General features: G+C 45.5%; 1 protein-coding gene across 2 annotated transcripts in view; it reads left to right on the plus strand.

The window, feature by feature from the left end:
* Positions 1-4,868: 4,868 nt before the first annotated feature.
* ttc21b (tetratricopeptide repeat domain 21B) overlaps positions 4,869-14,731 on the plus strand; it is a 63,347-nt gene continuing 53,484 nt past the window's right edge. The window contains exons 1-7 of one of the 2 annotated variants that reach the window (XM_055638163.1): positions 4,869-4,995; positions 5,588-5,717; positions 5,827-5,937; positions 6,352-6,518; positions 7,798-7,920; positions 11,236-11,393; positions 14,126-14,210. In XM_055638163.1, the coding sequence (XP_055494138.1) occupies positions 4,969-4,995; positions 5,588-5,717; positions 5,827-5,937; positions 6,352-6,518; positions 7,798-7,920; positions 11,236-11,393; positions 14,126-14,210 (801 nt within the window). In that variant the 5' untranslated portion in view covers positions 4,869-4,968. Of the gene's footprint in view, positions 4,996-5,587; positions 5,718-5,826; positions 5,938-6,351; positions 6,519-7,797; positions 7,921-11,235; positions 11,394-14,125; positions 14,211-14,731 lie in introns of those variants that run through there. The other variant, XM_055638164.1, reaches the window with a different exon arrangement.

A 14,731-nucleotide genomic window follows, 5' to 3' on the forward strand; every position in this document is an offset into this window, starting at 1 on the left:
GAAGAGGGATTTGCTGGGGTGCGACTCGTCCTTGATTATGATGGTGGCCTTGCTGAGGCAGAGTGAAGTGTAGATGGAGTCAATGGAAGGGAGGTTGGTTTATGTGATGGTCTGGGCTGCGTCCACAATTCTCTGCAATTTCTTGTGGTCTTGGTTGGAGCTGTTCCCAAATCATGCTGATTCATCCCAATAAAATGCTTTCCACGGCGCGTCAGTAGAAGTTGGCGAGAGTTGTGGCCCCATAGCAGAACTGTCCATGTAGTGGGGCTGGAAACTGGAAATATCCACGACCTAATTCTGCTACCACCATCATCTATTGCAACAAGTGATGGCTCCCACTGATTGTCACCGGAAGATGTCAACATTTGAAACATGGAAGATGGACACAAAAGACGAAGGTGAGAGTTGTTGGGGACATGCTAAACTTCCTTAGCCTTTAAGGAAGTAGATGGAATGTTGTCTGTGCATTTGGTGATAAGTCTGTATCTAATCTCAAAATGCTTTGTCCCATTGGTGAGACAATGCATGGACCACACTTTCTCTTATTCTTAAGGGCTTTCTCTCTCCAGTGCTACCAAAATATTTCACTTTTTGTCCTGTGCATGGAGCTGTATGAGTAATTCATCTAAACTTTATGAATCATGGCTCGCTCATTGAAATAAATCAGGTTTCTTTTACAATGTTAGGCCACATAATAACAATGAAGATTTTCTCAGCCACTGAAATTACAAACAAGTTTGGGTTAGTTTTAGTGATACAGCATGGAATCAGGTCCTTCGGTCCACTGGGTCCGTGACAACGATCAATCACCTGTTCACACTGGTTCTATGCTATCACATTTTCTCATCTCCTCACCTACACACTAGGGGGCAATTTACAGAGGTTTGTTAACCTACAAACCTGCATTTCTTTGGGAAGTGGCAGGAAACCGGAACAACCAAAGGAAACCCACGTGGTCACAGAGAGAACGTGCAAACTCCACACACGGACAACACCGAGGTGAGGATCGAACTTGGGTCTCTGGTGTTGTGAGGCAGCTGATCTACCAGCTGTGCCACTGTGCCACTCCGTGGGACAACCAATGTTATTTTGTAGGTTTGGCATTCTTGGGGGATTTAGCTGTTCAAACGTGTGTTTGAAATGAACGGCTGAAAATACAAAAAATCTTTGTTTTTATCTGGGTTGAAATCAGGACAATTGATCAGCTTAATTAAGGGTGACGTATAAATTCATAAGTACTAGGAGCAGAATTAGGCCATTTGACCCATCAAGTCTACTCTGCCATTCAATCATGGGTGATCTATCTTTCAACCCCATTCTCCTGCTATCTCCCCATAACCCCTGACATCCTTGCTAATCAAGAATATATGTCACATCACAAGACACATGCAAACATGTGCAGGTTAGTACGTTAATTGGCCACTGTAAATTGCTCCTAGTGTGTAGGGAGTGGATGAGAAAGTGAGATAACATAGAATTAGTGTGAACGTATTATCAATGGTCGGCTTAAGGGGGTGTAATTCTAAATTAAACTGAACTAAATTGGTATTGCTCCATCATTTCTATTTAACAAAACATTGTATTAATGATTAATTGAAGGATTAGCTTGATTACATTTTAAATGCTGCTGACAGTTTTTTTAAGTTTTGATAGGGTTCATTTGATCATTTGGCTCCCTCTTGTGGGGCCTTGGTGATTTCATTGCAGATCAGATCTGTCTTGAAAATAATAACCATATAATACTCAATGAATCAGAAAATAACAATAACTACTGCTATATTAATTATTAACAAGCATTCAGAAACAGTGGGCTGTATAATTGAATATTTAATTGAATGTTGATGTATTCAATCTTGAGACCTTGAAACTTGAAATTCAAGGAAATTACAAGCAAATTGGTTACATTTGTAATATATTTACCCAAGGGGTTTATTATGGGGGTATTAAGGTTCAGGAAGTAATTATGCAACTTTATAGTACTTTGATCAGGTTGCATTTGGAGTATTGTGTGCATTTCCTGCACCCCATTGCAGGAAGTAGGTGGAGGCTTTTGAGAGGGTGCAGAGCAGGTTTACCAGAATGCTGCCTGGAATAGAGGCTATTAGCTACAGGTAGAGGCTGGACAAATTGGATTGTTTTCTCTGGAATGCCAGGGGTTTCGGGAAGACCTGATAGAAGTATATCAAATTCAGTTCAGTTTAGATTATTGTCATGTGTACCGAGATTCAGTGAAAAGCTCTTTGTTGTCGGCTATCCAGTCAATAGAAAGACAATACATGATTACAATCGAGCCATGCAGTGCACAGTGTATTTACAGTGTGTTATAGTACATTACAATACAGAACAAGGGAATAACGTTTAGTGCAAGCTAAAGCCAACAAAGTCCGATCAAGGAAAGTCCGAGGGTCACCAATGAGGTAGATATGGTAGGATGATTCAGTTGCCTGATAACAGCTGGGAAGAAATTGCCTCTGAATCTGGAGCTGTGCGTTTTATGTACCCATTGCCTGATGGGAGCGAGTGGCCAGGGGGCAACTCTGAAGAAGGGTCTCGACCTGATACGTCATCCATTCCTTCTCTCCAGAGATGCTGCCTGTTCCGCTGAGTTACTCCAGCATTTTGTGTCTATCTTCAATAGGCGATTGGTTTGTGTGATGTTCTGGTCTGCGTCCACAGTCGCTGCAATTTCTTGCGGTCTTGGATGGAGCTGTTCCCAAACCAAGCTGTGATACATCCTGATATGTTGACTTTTGATGTTGGAGGGATGACTCCAGCTGTTTGGAGGTAGGGGGAGGGGGGGTGAGATCTGGAGGGTCCTGACCCAAAATGTCCCATCCATTTCTCCAGAGCTACCTGACCTGCTGAGTTACTCCAATACTTTGTCATAAGTCTAATAGGAGTAGAATTAGGCCATTCGGCCCATCGTCTACTCCGCCATTCAGTCATTTTGTTCTATCACTCTCTCCTAACCCCCTTCTCCTGCCTTCTCCCCATAACCTCTGGCACCTGTACTAATCAAATACTAATACTAATTTGTATCTTATAACCTATTCCATAATCCAATTCTTGCAGTTCTGGCACATTTGTTCAGATGAGAACACTGTCCAACCAGGGCTCCTGACATCCCCTTCACGTCTGGGCTACACCTTCCCTTCCATCATAGTTGATAGAAGACTTACCTCTCTGGGTTTTGGGGTGAGATCCAGGCGTGGAGGGGGAGATCAGGTGTTGGTGGGATGACTTTTGATGTTGGAGGGGTGATTCCAGCTGTTTGGTGGTAGGGGGAGGGGGGTGAGATCTGGGTGTTGGTGATGTTACTCCAGGTGTGGAGGTGACTCCAGGTTTTGGGGGAGGTAGTGACTCCTTGTGTGGGCAAGGAGTGACTCCAGATGCGGGTGGTGACTCCAATGTCAGGATGAGATCCGGGTGTGGGTGTCGTTGTTGGGAGAGTGTGTGCATTTGGGTGTAGATGGTGGGAAGACTCCTAGTGCTGACTGGGGGTGATTCCAGGTGTGGGTGTGACTTTGGGTGTGAGAGGGGGGTCACACCGGGTGCAAGGGTCACTCCGGGTGTGGGTCGGGGTGTCTCCGGATGGGGGTAGGGGTGATTCCGTGTACAGGTAGGGGTGACTCCGGGTGTTGGGATGACTCCGGGTGTAGGGGTGAGTCCGGGTGTAGGGGTGAGTCCGGGTGTAGGGGTGAGTCCGGGTGTGGGTAATGGTGGGTCCGGGTGTGGGTAGGGGTGACTCCGGGTGTGGGTAGGGGTGGCTCCGGTGTGGGGGTCTCTCCAGGTGTAGGGGTCTCTCCGGGTGTGGGGGTGACTCCGGGTGTAGGGGTCTCTCCGGGTGTAGGGGTCTCTCTGGGTGTAGGGGTCTCTCCGGGTGTGTGTGGGGACTCTCCGGGTGTGGGGGGGTCTCTCCGGGTGTGGGGGTCTCTCCGGGTGTAGGGGTCTCTCCGGGTGTGACTCCGGGGTGGGGGTCTCTCCGGGTGTGGGGGTCTCTCCGGGTGTAGGTGTCTCTCTCCGGGTGTAGGGGTCTCTCCGGGGTGTGGGGGTCTCTCCGGGTGTGGGGGTCTCTCCGGGTGTGGGGGTCTCTCCGGGTGTGACTCCGGGTGTGGGGTCTCTCCGGGTGTGGGGGTCTCTCCGGGTGTGACTCCGGGTGTGGGGTCTCTCCGGGTGTGGGGGTCTCTCCGGGGTGTGACTCCGGGTGTGGGGTCTCTCAGGGGTGTGGGGGTGACTCCGGGTGTGACTCCGGTGTGGGGGTCTCTCCGGGTGTGGGGGTGACTCCGGGTGTGGGGGTCTCTCCGGGTGTGGGGGTGACTCCGGGTGTGACTCCGGTGTGTGGGGTCTCTCCCGGTGTGTGGGGGTGACTCCGGGTGTGGGGGGTGACTCCGGGTGTGACTCCGGGTGTGGGGGGTCTCTCCGGGTGTGGGGGGGTCTCCGGGGTGTGACTCCGGGTGTGGGGGTCTCTCCGGGTGTGACTCGGGTGTGGGGGTCTCTCCGGGTGTGACTCCGGGTGTAGGGGTCTCTCCGGGGTGTGGGGGTCTCTCCGGGTGTAGGGGTCTCTCCGGGTGTGGGGGTCTCTCCGGGTGTGACTCCGGGTGTGGGGGTGACTCCGGGTGTGGGGGTCTCTCCGGGTGTGGGGGTCTCTCCGGGTGTGGGTCTCTCCGCCCGGTGCGGACCCGGAGCAGTCGATGAGCGGAGCGGCCCCGACCCGCCCACCGATCGATCGATGGCTCGGCGGCCGGCGGTTACCAGGGAGACGGGCGGCGGCGGCGACGGCGACGAGCTTCAGTCCCCGGGTCTCCTCCGCGTCACATCACCCCCCCCCCCCCCCCCCCCCGCCGTTACCCGCCGCCTCGAGGCGCCCCCGAGCGACCCGCAGCAGCGCGAGCTTTAGTCACCGACCCCCGACCACAGCACCAGCCCCGGGCCTGTGACTGGGAGCAACCCCGGGCCGGTGCAGCGGCAATGGCGGAGCAGGACCCGGCCACCCTGGTGAGAGAGGGAGGGGGTAGATCTGTGTGTCAGTGTCAAGGCCTGTGGAGGGAGGTGAGAAGAGAGGGGTATGTGACCAGGTAAAGTGAAGAGGGGATCTGCGTCCGGGCCAGGGTGAGGGGTCTGTCCCCGGGGGGGAGTAGAGCATGGCATGATCTATCTCGGGATAGTGGGGGGTTTTGGGGGATATGTCCCCAGGGCGAGTGGGAAGAATCTGTTCCAAGCCCTGATGTGAGCAAAGATATCTGGATGTGAGTGGGGGGTGGAAAGGGACTGGCCTTGTGGCGAATTGGGGTTTTTTTTGGGGGGGAGTGGGTGTGTGGAGAAACTGTGTCTCAAGCCCCGGGGTGTGTGACGGTGAGCCAAAGGGCCGGTTTCCATGCTTTCAATCAATCTTAATGTTTTGCTGCAACATGCTGTGGGTGGAATCATAGATTATAACAGCCTCTGACCTTCTATGAAGGTAGATTTGTTCAATCAAATGAAAGAAAAATGCCACCTGAAAAGGATGGGCTATGGAGGAATTGGTGGCTTGTGGAAGATTAGGTAAAGTTGAATTAAGTACATTTATTTTACTATTTTGAATTTGCAGGCACTAATAAACTACTACTGCCAAAAAAATTACTTTAATCATATCCAGATTGCTGCAGATGTGGGTATGAAAAAATATGGCAATGATGCGGTGTTCCTATTCTTCCGTGCTTATGGGATACTTATGGAAGGTAATGTAGTGTAGTGAAAATATCAAATGCACTTTCATAACATTCATAGATTAAATAATAACGAGACAAATTATATAATTTCTAAATTGTCTCTATTTTGTGTATGTAGATCGCATTCAAGAAGCTATCCGTGAACTTGAGGTTGTTAGGGAGAAGCAGGATGTTTCACTCTGCACCACCATGGCTTTAATCTATGCTCATAAAAAATGTTCAGCTCCAGGTAAGCATATTTTCCAACCAATGCAGCCAAGGAGAAAAGTGGCACAGCTGGCAGAGCATAGGTGCAGCACAGGAACGGGCTCTGTGGCCCACAATGTTTCTGCCGAACATGATGCCTAGCTAAACTGATCTCATCTACTTGTACATGATCCATATCCCTTTATTCCCTGCACACTCATGTGCCTATCTAAAAGCCTCTTAAACGCCACTATCGTATTGCCCGCCACCACCACCCCATGGCAAGGCGTTCCGCTCTGTGTAAAAAAAACTTGCGCCACACATCTCCATTAAACTTTTGCCCTCTCACCATAAAGTTATGTGTTGGACATTTCCACCCCGGGGAAAAAGGTTCTGACTGGCTACCCTATCTAATCCTCTCATAATTTTATATACTAACATTTTGCCTTGATAAAAGATCGTGACACCATTCAAGAACTGGATAACAAACTCAAAGAGAACCGGAAGACTGCAGGGCAGATGGCATTGTATTTTGCTAGTCTCTTTCTTTGGCATATTGGGCGTCACGACAAAGCTCGCGAATATGTTGACAGAATGATCAAGGTTTCGAGTGGATCACGAAAGGTCGGTATACTTGCTATATATTCTCTGTAGGTGTATTTTTTTCGATAATTCTTCAATTTAGAAACAGGAATTATAATATGAATTTTTCTTTTCATTGATAAAATATTATGACATGATCGCACAGTAGCACGGTTAGTGCTGATGCCTCATGTTTTCAGGCATCAGGGTTTGATCCTGACCTCAGGTGCTTTCTGTGTGGAGTTTGCACATTCTCCTTGTGGATTTCTCTGGATGCTCTGGTTTCCAGCCACACACTACACATGTGGCAGCATGTTAATTGGAAACTGTGAAATTACCTCTTATTATAGGTGTGACGAAAGAATCAAAGGGTAGTTGACAGACATGTATGGGAGAATAATTTGTAAACCACAGGAAAATGTGGCGAAGGGGGATGAAACCTGGAGGGTTATTCTGCAACGACCAGCTAAGACGTAAGGGTGAGAATGAGGACGGACTCTTGGCAGCTGTCAAAGTTGCTGTACCCATGCAGGGGGGCAGTTGTGTTGTAAAAGACGCTGACTGCAGTGGGCCACAATGATGAGCAAGCATCCAGCTCTAAGCTGAATCAGCACCCTGGACCATGCTGGAAGAAGCAGGGCAAGTGCTGGAGGAACTCAGCGGTCAGGCAGTAACTGTGGAAGGAATGGACAGATGACGTTGTGGATCGGGACCATGCTTCAGACTGAGATGTTACAGGTCAGGATCAATCGGAAGAGCTCCTGTCCATTCCCTGCACAGATGCTGCCTGACCGGCTAAGTTCCTCCAGCACTGTATTTTGCTCATGATTCCAGCATCTGCAGTTCCTCGTGCCTCTGGAAGAAGCAGTGTTTTCCAGTCTTTATGGCAGCAAAAGATCTGACTCTTTGTAAACACAAGGAACCGCAGATGCTGGTTTACAGAAAAAGGCACAAAATGCTGGAGTAACTCAGTTGGTTAAGCAGCATCTCTGGAGGACATGGATAGATTGTGTTTTGGGTCGGTATACTTCTTCAGACACTTTGAAATCTCTTCAAATCACCTATCCATGTTCTCCATAGATGCTGCTGGACCCACTGAGTTACTCGAGCACTGTTTTTTTTTAAATCTGACCCTTCGTGTTGTCAAGATTCTGACTTTCCCATAGCTGGGTGTTTCATGCATGGTATGACAAATCAAATTTCTACTCGTTATCCTTTTCATCCAGATTCCCTCTAAACTGTTATGGTTACAGGATGTTGCCTTGCACATTCCTCCATTTGGCCATGTGATCATTATTATTCTATGTACCTTTTTTACCAGGGTCTAATCTTGAAAGGATGGATTGATCTAACCAGTGGGAGAGACGCAAATGCTAAAAAGGCCATAAAATACCTTGATGAAGGAATCCAGGATGGAAATGATATATTTGCCATGATGGGGAAAGTGAGTTTAAAAACTGGGGTTAAGAGATACTATAGAAATAAAATAATGAAATTAGAGTTGTGGAGTCATACAGCATGAATACAGGCCCTTAGGACCAACTCGCTCATACCGACCAGGATGCGCCATCTAAGCCAGTCCTATTTGCCTGCGATAGAGACAAAATGCTGGAATAATGCCGGGTCAGGCAGCATCTCTGAAGAAGATAGATAGGTGATGTTTTGGGTTGGGACTCTTCTCCCGACCTGAAATGTCACCTATCCATGTTCTCTAGAGGTGCTGCCTGACCCGCTGAGTTACTCCAGCATTTTATGCCTACCTTTCGTATAAACCAGCATCTGCAATTCCTTTTTATTACATACTAATTGCCTGTATTTGGCATATGCTTCTAAACCTTTTCTATCCATGTACCTGTCTAAATATCTGTTAAATGTTGTTATTGTACCTGCTTAATTATCTCCTCTCGCGGCCTGTTCCGTATACCCACCACCCTCAGGTTTCTATTAAATCTTTCCCCTTGCACCTCAAATCTATGTCCTCTGCAGCACAGGAACGTTCGGCTCACAATGTCTGTGCCAAACATGATGCCAACTTATCTGCCTGCACATAATCCATATCCCTCCATTCCTTGCATATGCTTATATAAAAATCTCTTAAACAGCACTCTTATCTGCCTCCACTACCGCCCTTGATAGCATGTAACAGGCACGAAGTTTTCTCCGATACATCTCCTTTGAACTTTGCCCCTCCTATCTAGTAATGTTGCCACTTTGAGGGAATTATGGACTTCATATGCAAGCCCATTCCTCCATATCCCACCATTCCCCATATAACCATGTGCCTATCCAAAAGTTTCTTCAATGTGATTATCATATCTGCCTCCACCACTACCCCTGGCAGCATGTTCCAGGCACATTTTCTATCCAACCATTTCACCATCCTACCTCTTCCTGAAGTCCACTGCTATCGTTACAGTTCACTAGGATTCAAAGTCATGTGCATATGTGGAAATTGTATGCTATACCCCACGTCAAAATCATTAATATGTTAAGAGAACAATGCTAATATCAGCCCCCAGTGAACTCCACCACAAATTTCCCTTGATTCAAGAAATATACCAATTTGTACAAATTTGGATCTAGGAGTGCAGGTGCATGGCTCCTTGAAGATCGAGTCACACATAGATAAGGTAGTCAAAAAGGCTTTTGGCACATCATCAGTCAGAGTATCACGTATAGATGTTGGGAGGTCATGTTGCAGTTGTATAAGACATTTGTGAGACCGCATTTAGAGTATTGTGTTCGGTTCTGGGCACCATATTATAGGAAAGATGTTGTCAAGCTGGAAAGGGTACAGAGAAGACTTACGAGGATGGTGTCAGGAGTTGAAGGTCTGAGCTAAAGGGAGAGGTTAAGTAGGCTAGGACTGTATTCCTTGGAGCGCAGGAGGATGAGGGGTGATCTTATAGAGGTGTATAAAATCTTGAGAGAAATAAATCGGGTAGAGGCACGGTCTCTTGCCCAGTGTTGGTGAATCGAGGACCAGAGGATATAGGTTTAAGGTGAAGGGGAAAAATTTAATACGAATCTGAGGGGTAACTTTTTCACATAAAGAATGGTGTGTGTGTGGAACAAGCTGCCAGAGGAGGTAGTCGAGGTAGAGACTATCCCAACGTTTAAAAAAACAGTTAGACAAGTACATGGATAGGACAGGTTTGGAGGGATATGGACCAAACACAGGCAGGTGGGACTAGTGTAGGTGGACTAGGTGGGACATGTTGGCTGGTGTGGGCAAGTTGGGCCTCAGGGCCTGTTTCCACACTGTATCACTCTATGACTCTATAATGAAGTTCTGTTACTTTGGCAAGTTTGTATCCGTACTGTTACAGTTCCTTTTATTCCATGGCCTTCAGACTTGATGACAAACTAATTGGGTGCACCTTTACAAATGCCTTTTCATATCATATTTGTTGCAGCATCTCTTTCCAAACTTCATCAAAAAAACACCTCTGTCAGAATCTTTAGATGTTTGGAAAATTATGATCGGGGTGCCTGCAATTTCCTCCCTTCCCTCAGCAACCTTTTACATATCTCATTGATCAAGTAGCTAACCGTGTCAATATCTCAGCTTGAATAAATCATAACCCAAAAAAAGTAGCCCATTAATTTAATCAGAGTGCATTTCACATTGCTTTTGACAGTATGTTCACAGTAAAAGATAACGAAACAGTTATATGTGGAAACAAGGAACTGCAAACACAAAGTGCTGGAATAACTCATGGATCAGGGGTGGTCCTGACCTGAAACATTCCCGATCCATGTTCTCTAGAGAAGTAAAGGAACAGTTAATAGGTTCCTCAAATCAAATTACACAAACAATCTCATTATATTAGGTTATTCAATTTTCTCTCAACGAAAACCCAACAAAGGAAATCGTTTCCTTTGAAATGTCTTTTTTTCCCTCCTTTGTATGCCTTCTTTGTCTCTTTCCCTGTCACAATTCCTTCCTGGAATCATGATTTTTATTGTTCAGTGCATTCAAACAAACTTACATTCTTTGGGCTATAACGCTCTTTTAGTGCCTATTATCAACAGACACTTAATTTAATGGAACTAAAGTTGGCTGTGTACCTCCATTTTTGTAACCTGTTTGGGCTCAGTCAATACCAAGTGCACCAACACAATTGACGAGGAAGATGCAACAAAAAGTAGACCACATTATTGCATAAAAATCACTTCCTGTTCTGGGAGTCCATCGATTTCTAATCATCTAAATAATGTAGAATAAGATGCTGCCACTTTGGATTCGAGGTTGAAAAAATTTCTGTGCACTGGGTTTATTCATATTGTAAAGTTGTTATGAAATGACGATTGTCATCATTAAGGGAAGGCACAGTGATGTAGCTGGTAGAGCTGTTATCTCACAGCTCCAGAGACCCGGGTTCAATCCTGACCTTGGGTGCTTTCTATGTAGAGTTGGGTTTTCTCCGGGTGCTCCGGTTTCCTTCCATAAACCAAAGACATGCAGATTTGTACGTTAATTGGCCTCCATATATTACCCCGAGTGTGCAGAGAGTGCTGAGAATGTGGGATTATATAGAACTGGTGTGAACGAGTGATTGAAGGTCGGTGTGGACTCAGTAGGCAGAAGGTCTTGTATCCATGCTGTATCTCTAAACTAAGTTCATGATAATATTCAGCTATTTTCTAAGATTTGATGGTGACTAAAACTATCCACCCTAAAAGTATGAAGCAGTTAAGGCATGGAGTTATTCCATTTGCTTACTTGTGACTTCAGAATATTATTTCTTGTCAATAGGCACAGTACTTTGAGATGCGACAGAACTTCTCAGGGGCTTTGGAAATGGTAAACCAAATAATAGTTCATTTTCCTGGCTTCCTGCCTGCTTTTGTAAAGAAGATAGAGCTACAACTAGCCTTGCAGGATTGGGAACAGACAATTGAGACAGTCCACAGGTAAAGATGTTCAATTAACATAACAGCATTTCTGTTAAATGTTAGTTTCAAGCAACTACAGATGCTGGAATCTTGAACAAAGTGCTGTAGTATCTCAGTGGTCAGGCAGCGTCTGTGCACAAAATGAGCACTAAGTGTTGTAGTGAAGAGTGTGAAGAAGGGTCCTGTTAAAGAAAACTGTTGTGTTTTAAAGTTTTCTTTAACGGTCCTGACCCCAACGGGTCACCTGTCCATTCCCTCCACAGATGGGTAGGAAGGAACTGCAGATGCTGGTTTAAACCGAAGATAGACGCAAAAAGCTGGAGTAACTCAGAGGGACAGGCAGCATCTCTGGAGAGAAGGAATGGGTGATATTTCGGGTTGAAAACCAGTCTGAAGAAGGGTCTCGACCCGAAACGTCACCCATTCCTTCTTTCCAGAGATGCTGCCTGTCCCGCTGAGTTGCTCCAGCTATTTTTGTCAACCCTCCACAGATGTGCCTTCCCCGCTGAGTTCCTCCAGCATTTTGTGCTTTGTTCTGTTAAACTTTATCTGTGCATGACTATGGTTGCAGTTATAATAGACCAGAAAGTAGCCCGTGTATAACCAACGGAGAATCTCAGACTATAGTTGTACTGTAGCTGTCATTTCCAGGTCAGAATACGTGCAATATGATAACAAGTTCTTTGCATGCATCTAGTGCAGCCTAGAGTCATGGAGTGATACAGCGTGGAAACAGACCTTTTGGCCCAATTTTCCCACACCAGCCAACATGTCCCAGCTACACTAGTCCCATCTGCCTGCGTTTGGCCCACATCCCTCTAAATGTAATGTGGATAAATGTGAGGTTATCCACTTTGGTGACAAGAATAGGAAAGTAGATTATTATCTGAATGGTGTCAGATTAGGAATAGGAGAGGTGCAACGAGACCTGGATGTTCTTGTACATCAGTCACTGAAAGTTAGCATGCAGGTACAGCAGGCAGTGAAGAAAGCTAATGTTGGCCGTTGCGAGAGGATTTGAGTTTAGGAGCAAAGATGTCCTACTGCAGTTGTACAGGGCCCGGGTGAGATGACACCTGGAGTATTGTGTGCAATTTTGGTCTCCTAATTTGAGGGAGGACATTATTGCTGGCGTGCAAATACGAAAATATGAGGATTTATAAGGAAATGGCACACTCATATAATTGAACAGATGCAACTGGGATTTATAAAAGTGAAATCATGTTTGACAAATCTTTGACTGCTTTGTGGTGGAAAGTAGCAGGATAGATGGGGAGGAAGTAATATTTGGACTTTCAGAACACTTTTCATAAAGTGCCAAGCAAGATAATCTACCTATCTAAACATAACTAAAACTATGATCTGGTTATCTTCTGGTTTGACGGTCCTTTTATTTGCACAAAAATGTTTCGCGATAGCACTACGATTTTTCTCCAGTTCACTCACCGATCTCCTGTGCTGCGAGTGTACCAAGTTTCGTTCCGATCGGTTGAATGCCATAAAAGTTAGCGAGGATTAAAAATCTTAAAATCCGCGTGGCTCTCCCCCATGGCTCTTTCCCCATCTTTTCTCCGAGCTTACTCTCCCCCTCATCCCCCCCCCCCCCCCCATCTCACCCACACAACCACTCCCCGCCCACACACACACCCCCCTGCCCCACACACACCCCCCCCCCCCCCCCCCCAACCCCTCCCCACCCCCTCCAAACCCCCCCCCCCCCCCCCCCCCCCCCCCCCTCCGCCCCCACAACCTACAGCCTACTCCTGCTTTGCTTCTTTTTTGGTGATTCCCTGACTAAGCAAGTCCAGTCTATTTATGGCACTGGTCCTGTGTTAAGATAGCAGGAAAGAGACTGCCTGGGTGTTTGATGCCTGATATTCTGATGTGGAGAAAGAGTGAAGGTTGTTTTATTGTCATCTGTCCATAAATGGAACAATGAAATTCTTACTTGTAGGAGCACAGAAGATATGTAAACATAGTACTCTGTAAACACCATAATAAATAACAATGAAAAAAGTTCAGTAATATATATAAACTATAAAACAAACAAACAATAATAGTACAGGAGAAGGAAGTAAAAAGTGAAGGAAGATCTCACCTAGGGTCTCAACAAGCTATGTTCTCATACTCACCTGAGGCCAGAGTTGTTCAGCTTCCTGTCTGTTCATCGCCAGGATTCAGGCAGATAGAAATAAAGTGAGATTAGGGTATTGATGGTACAACATTGTTTGTGTGAGAATGGTACTTAGAAGCCTAATAAAAGTGAAACTAGTTGAGTCTATGTTTAAAAATTCTCCAGTGTTTGAAATTTTAGCTAAAACAAATGAATATGTTTATTGTTGTAAGAGCACACTCATAGTAGGTTCCCCTTGCTTCTTCAGAAACGGTTTGCCAATGGCTTCTCCTTTATAGCAGGAGCAGGAGTAGAATCCTTTGCTGGGGATTTTGTGGTACCCATAAGTTTAGAGAACAAAAATATAAATAAAATTAATTGAATTGCAAAATGCAAATGGGAAAGATGCAGGAAATGTTGATCTCCACCTTCATTAAAAACAGATGTGTTGTAAATGTGATTGCTTATGCATATAGGCTGTTTCCAAAATAGGCTGCTTTCACTCTGATGAACTGTAAATGTAATATCTCTGTATGTGCAATTTATCGTGAAATATTTCTCAAAAATTTGGTGAAATTAAGATTAAGATTCAATTTATTTAATTGTAATTTAAAATGTATTTTGAAATCTATTGCAGAGTGTTGGAGAAGGAGAGTAATAATTTTGAAGCACTAAAGATGTTGGCTGTCCATTTATTGTGCAGAGAGGGAAATATTAAAGAGGTAAGAAAGTTATAATAATTAATCATACCTACACTGATCATCTCATCACTTGCTACTAGTACAAATTGCTGTATTTTTATTAAGTCTATTCACATTTCTCATTCGTAGCAAAATTCAAAACAGCATTCCCGTCCTATTTCAGCAAACCATACATTAATGTTTTAAACCCAGTTTTTGCAGTATAAAATATGTATGTTTGTTGGAAACATTTTTCTCCCACTGGATAAGAATGTTGGTCTTAAAGTTTGTGAATTGAATACATTATTGTGGAGATACCCGACATGCATCTCGTGCCAAGTTTGAAAATCTGCATCAATTCCAAAGTAATCATCATCATCGTTGAAAACATTAGCGACGCAGTGGTGCTGGTTTCCGACGGGCACGGTGATGGTCGCACCACACATCTCTGTCCTCCATGCAGCTGGCAAGCTCCTCTTTTGTCTTCCATGCGTCTTCCATCAACGTCTTCAGCATCATCTTGTTTGGGGTCCCGGGCACCTCTTCCATGGGTCGGTTCCCAC

This window comes from Leucoraja erinacea, chromosome 7 (genome assembly GCF_028641065.1).
Source record: "Leucoraja erinacea ecotype New England chromosome 7, Leri_hhj_1, whole genome shotgun sequence".
NCBI lineage: Eukaryota > Metazoa > Chordata > Chondrichthyes > Rajiformes > Rajidae > Leucoraja > Leucoraja erinaceus.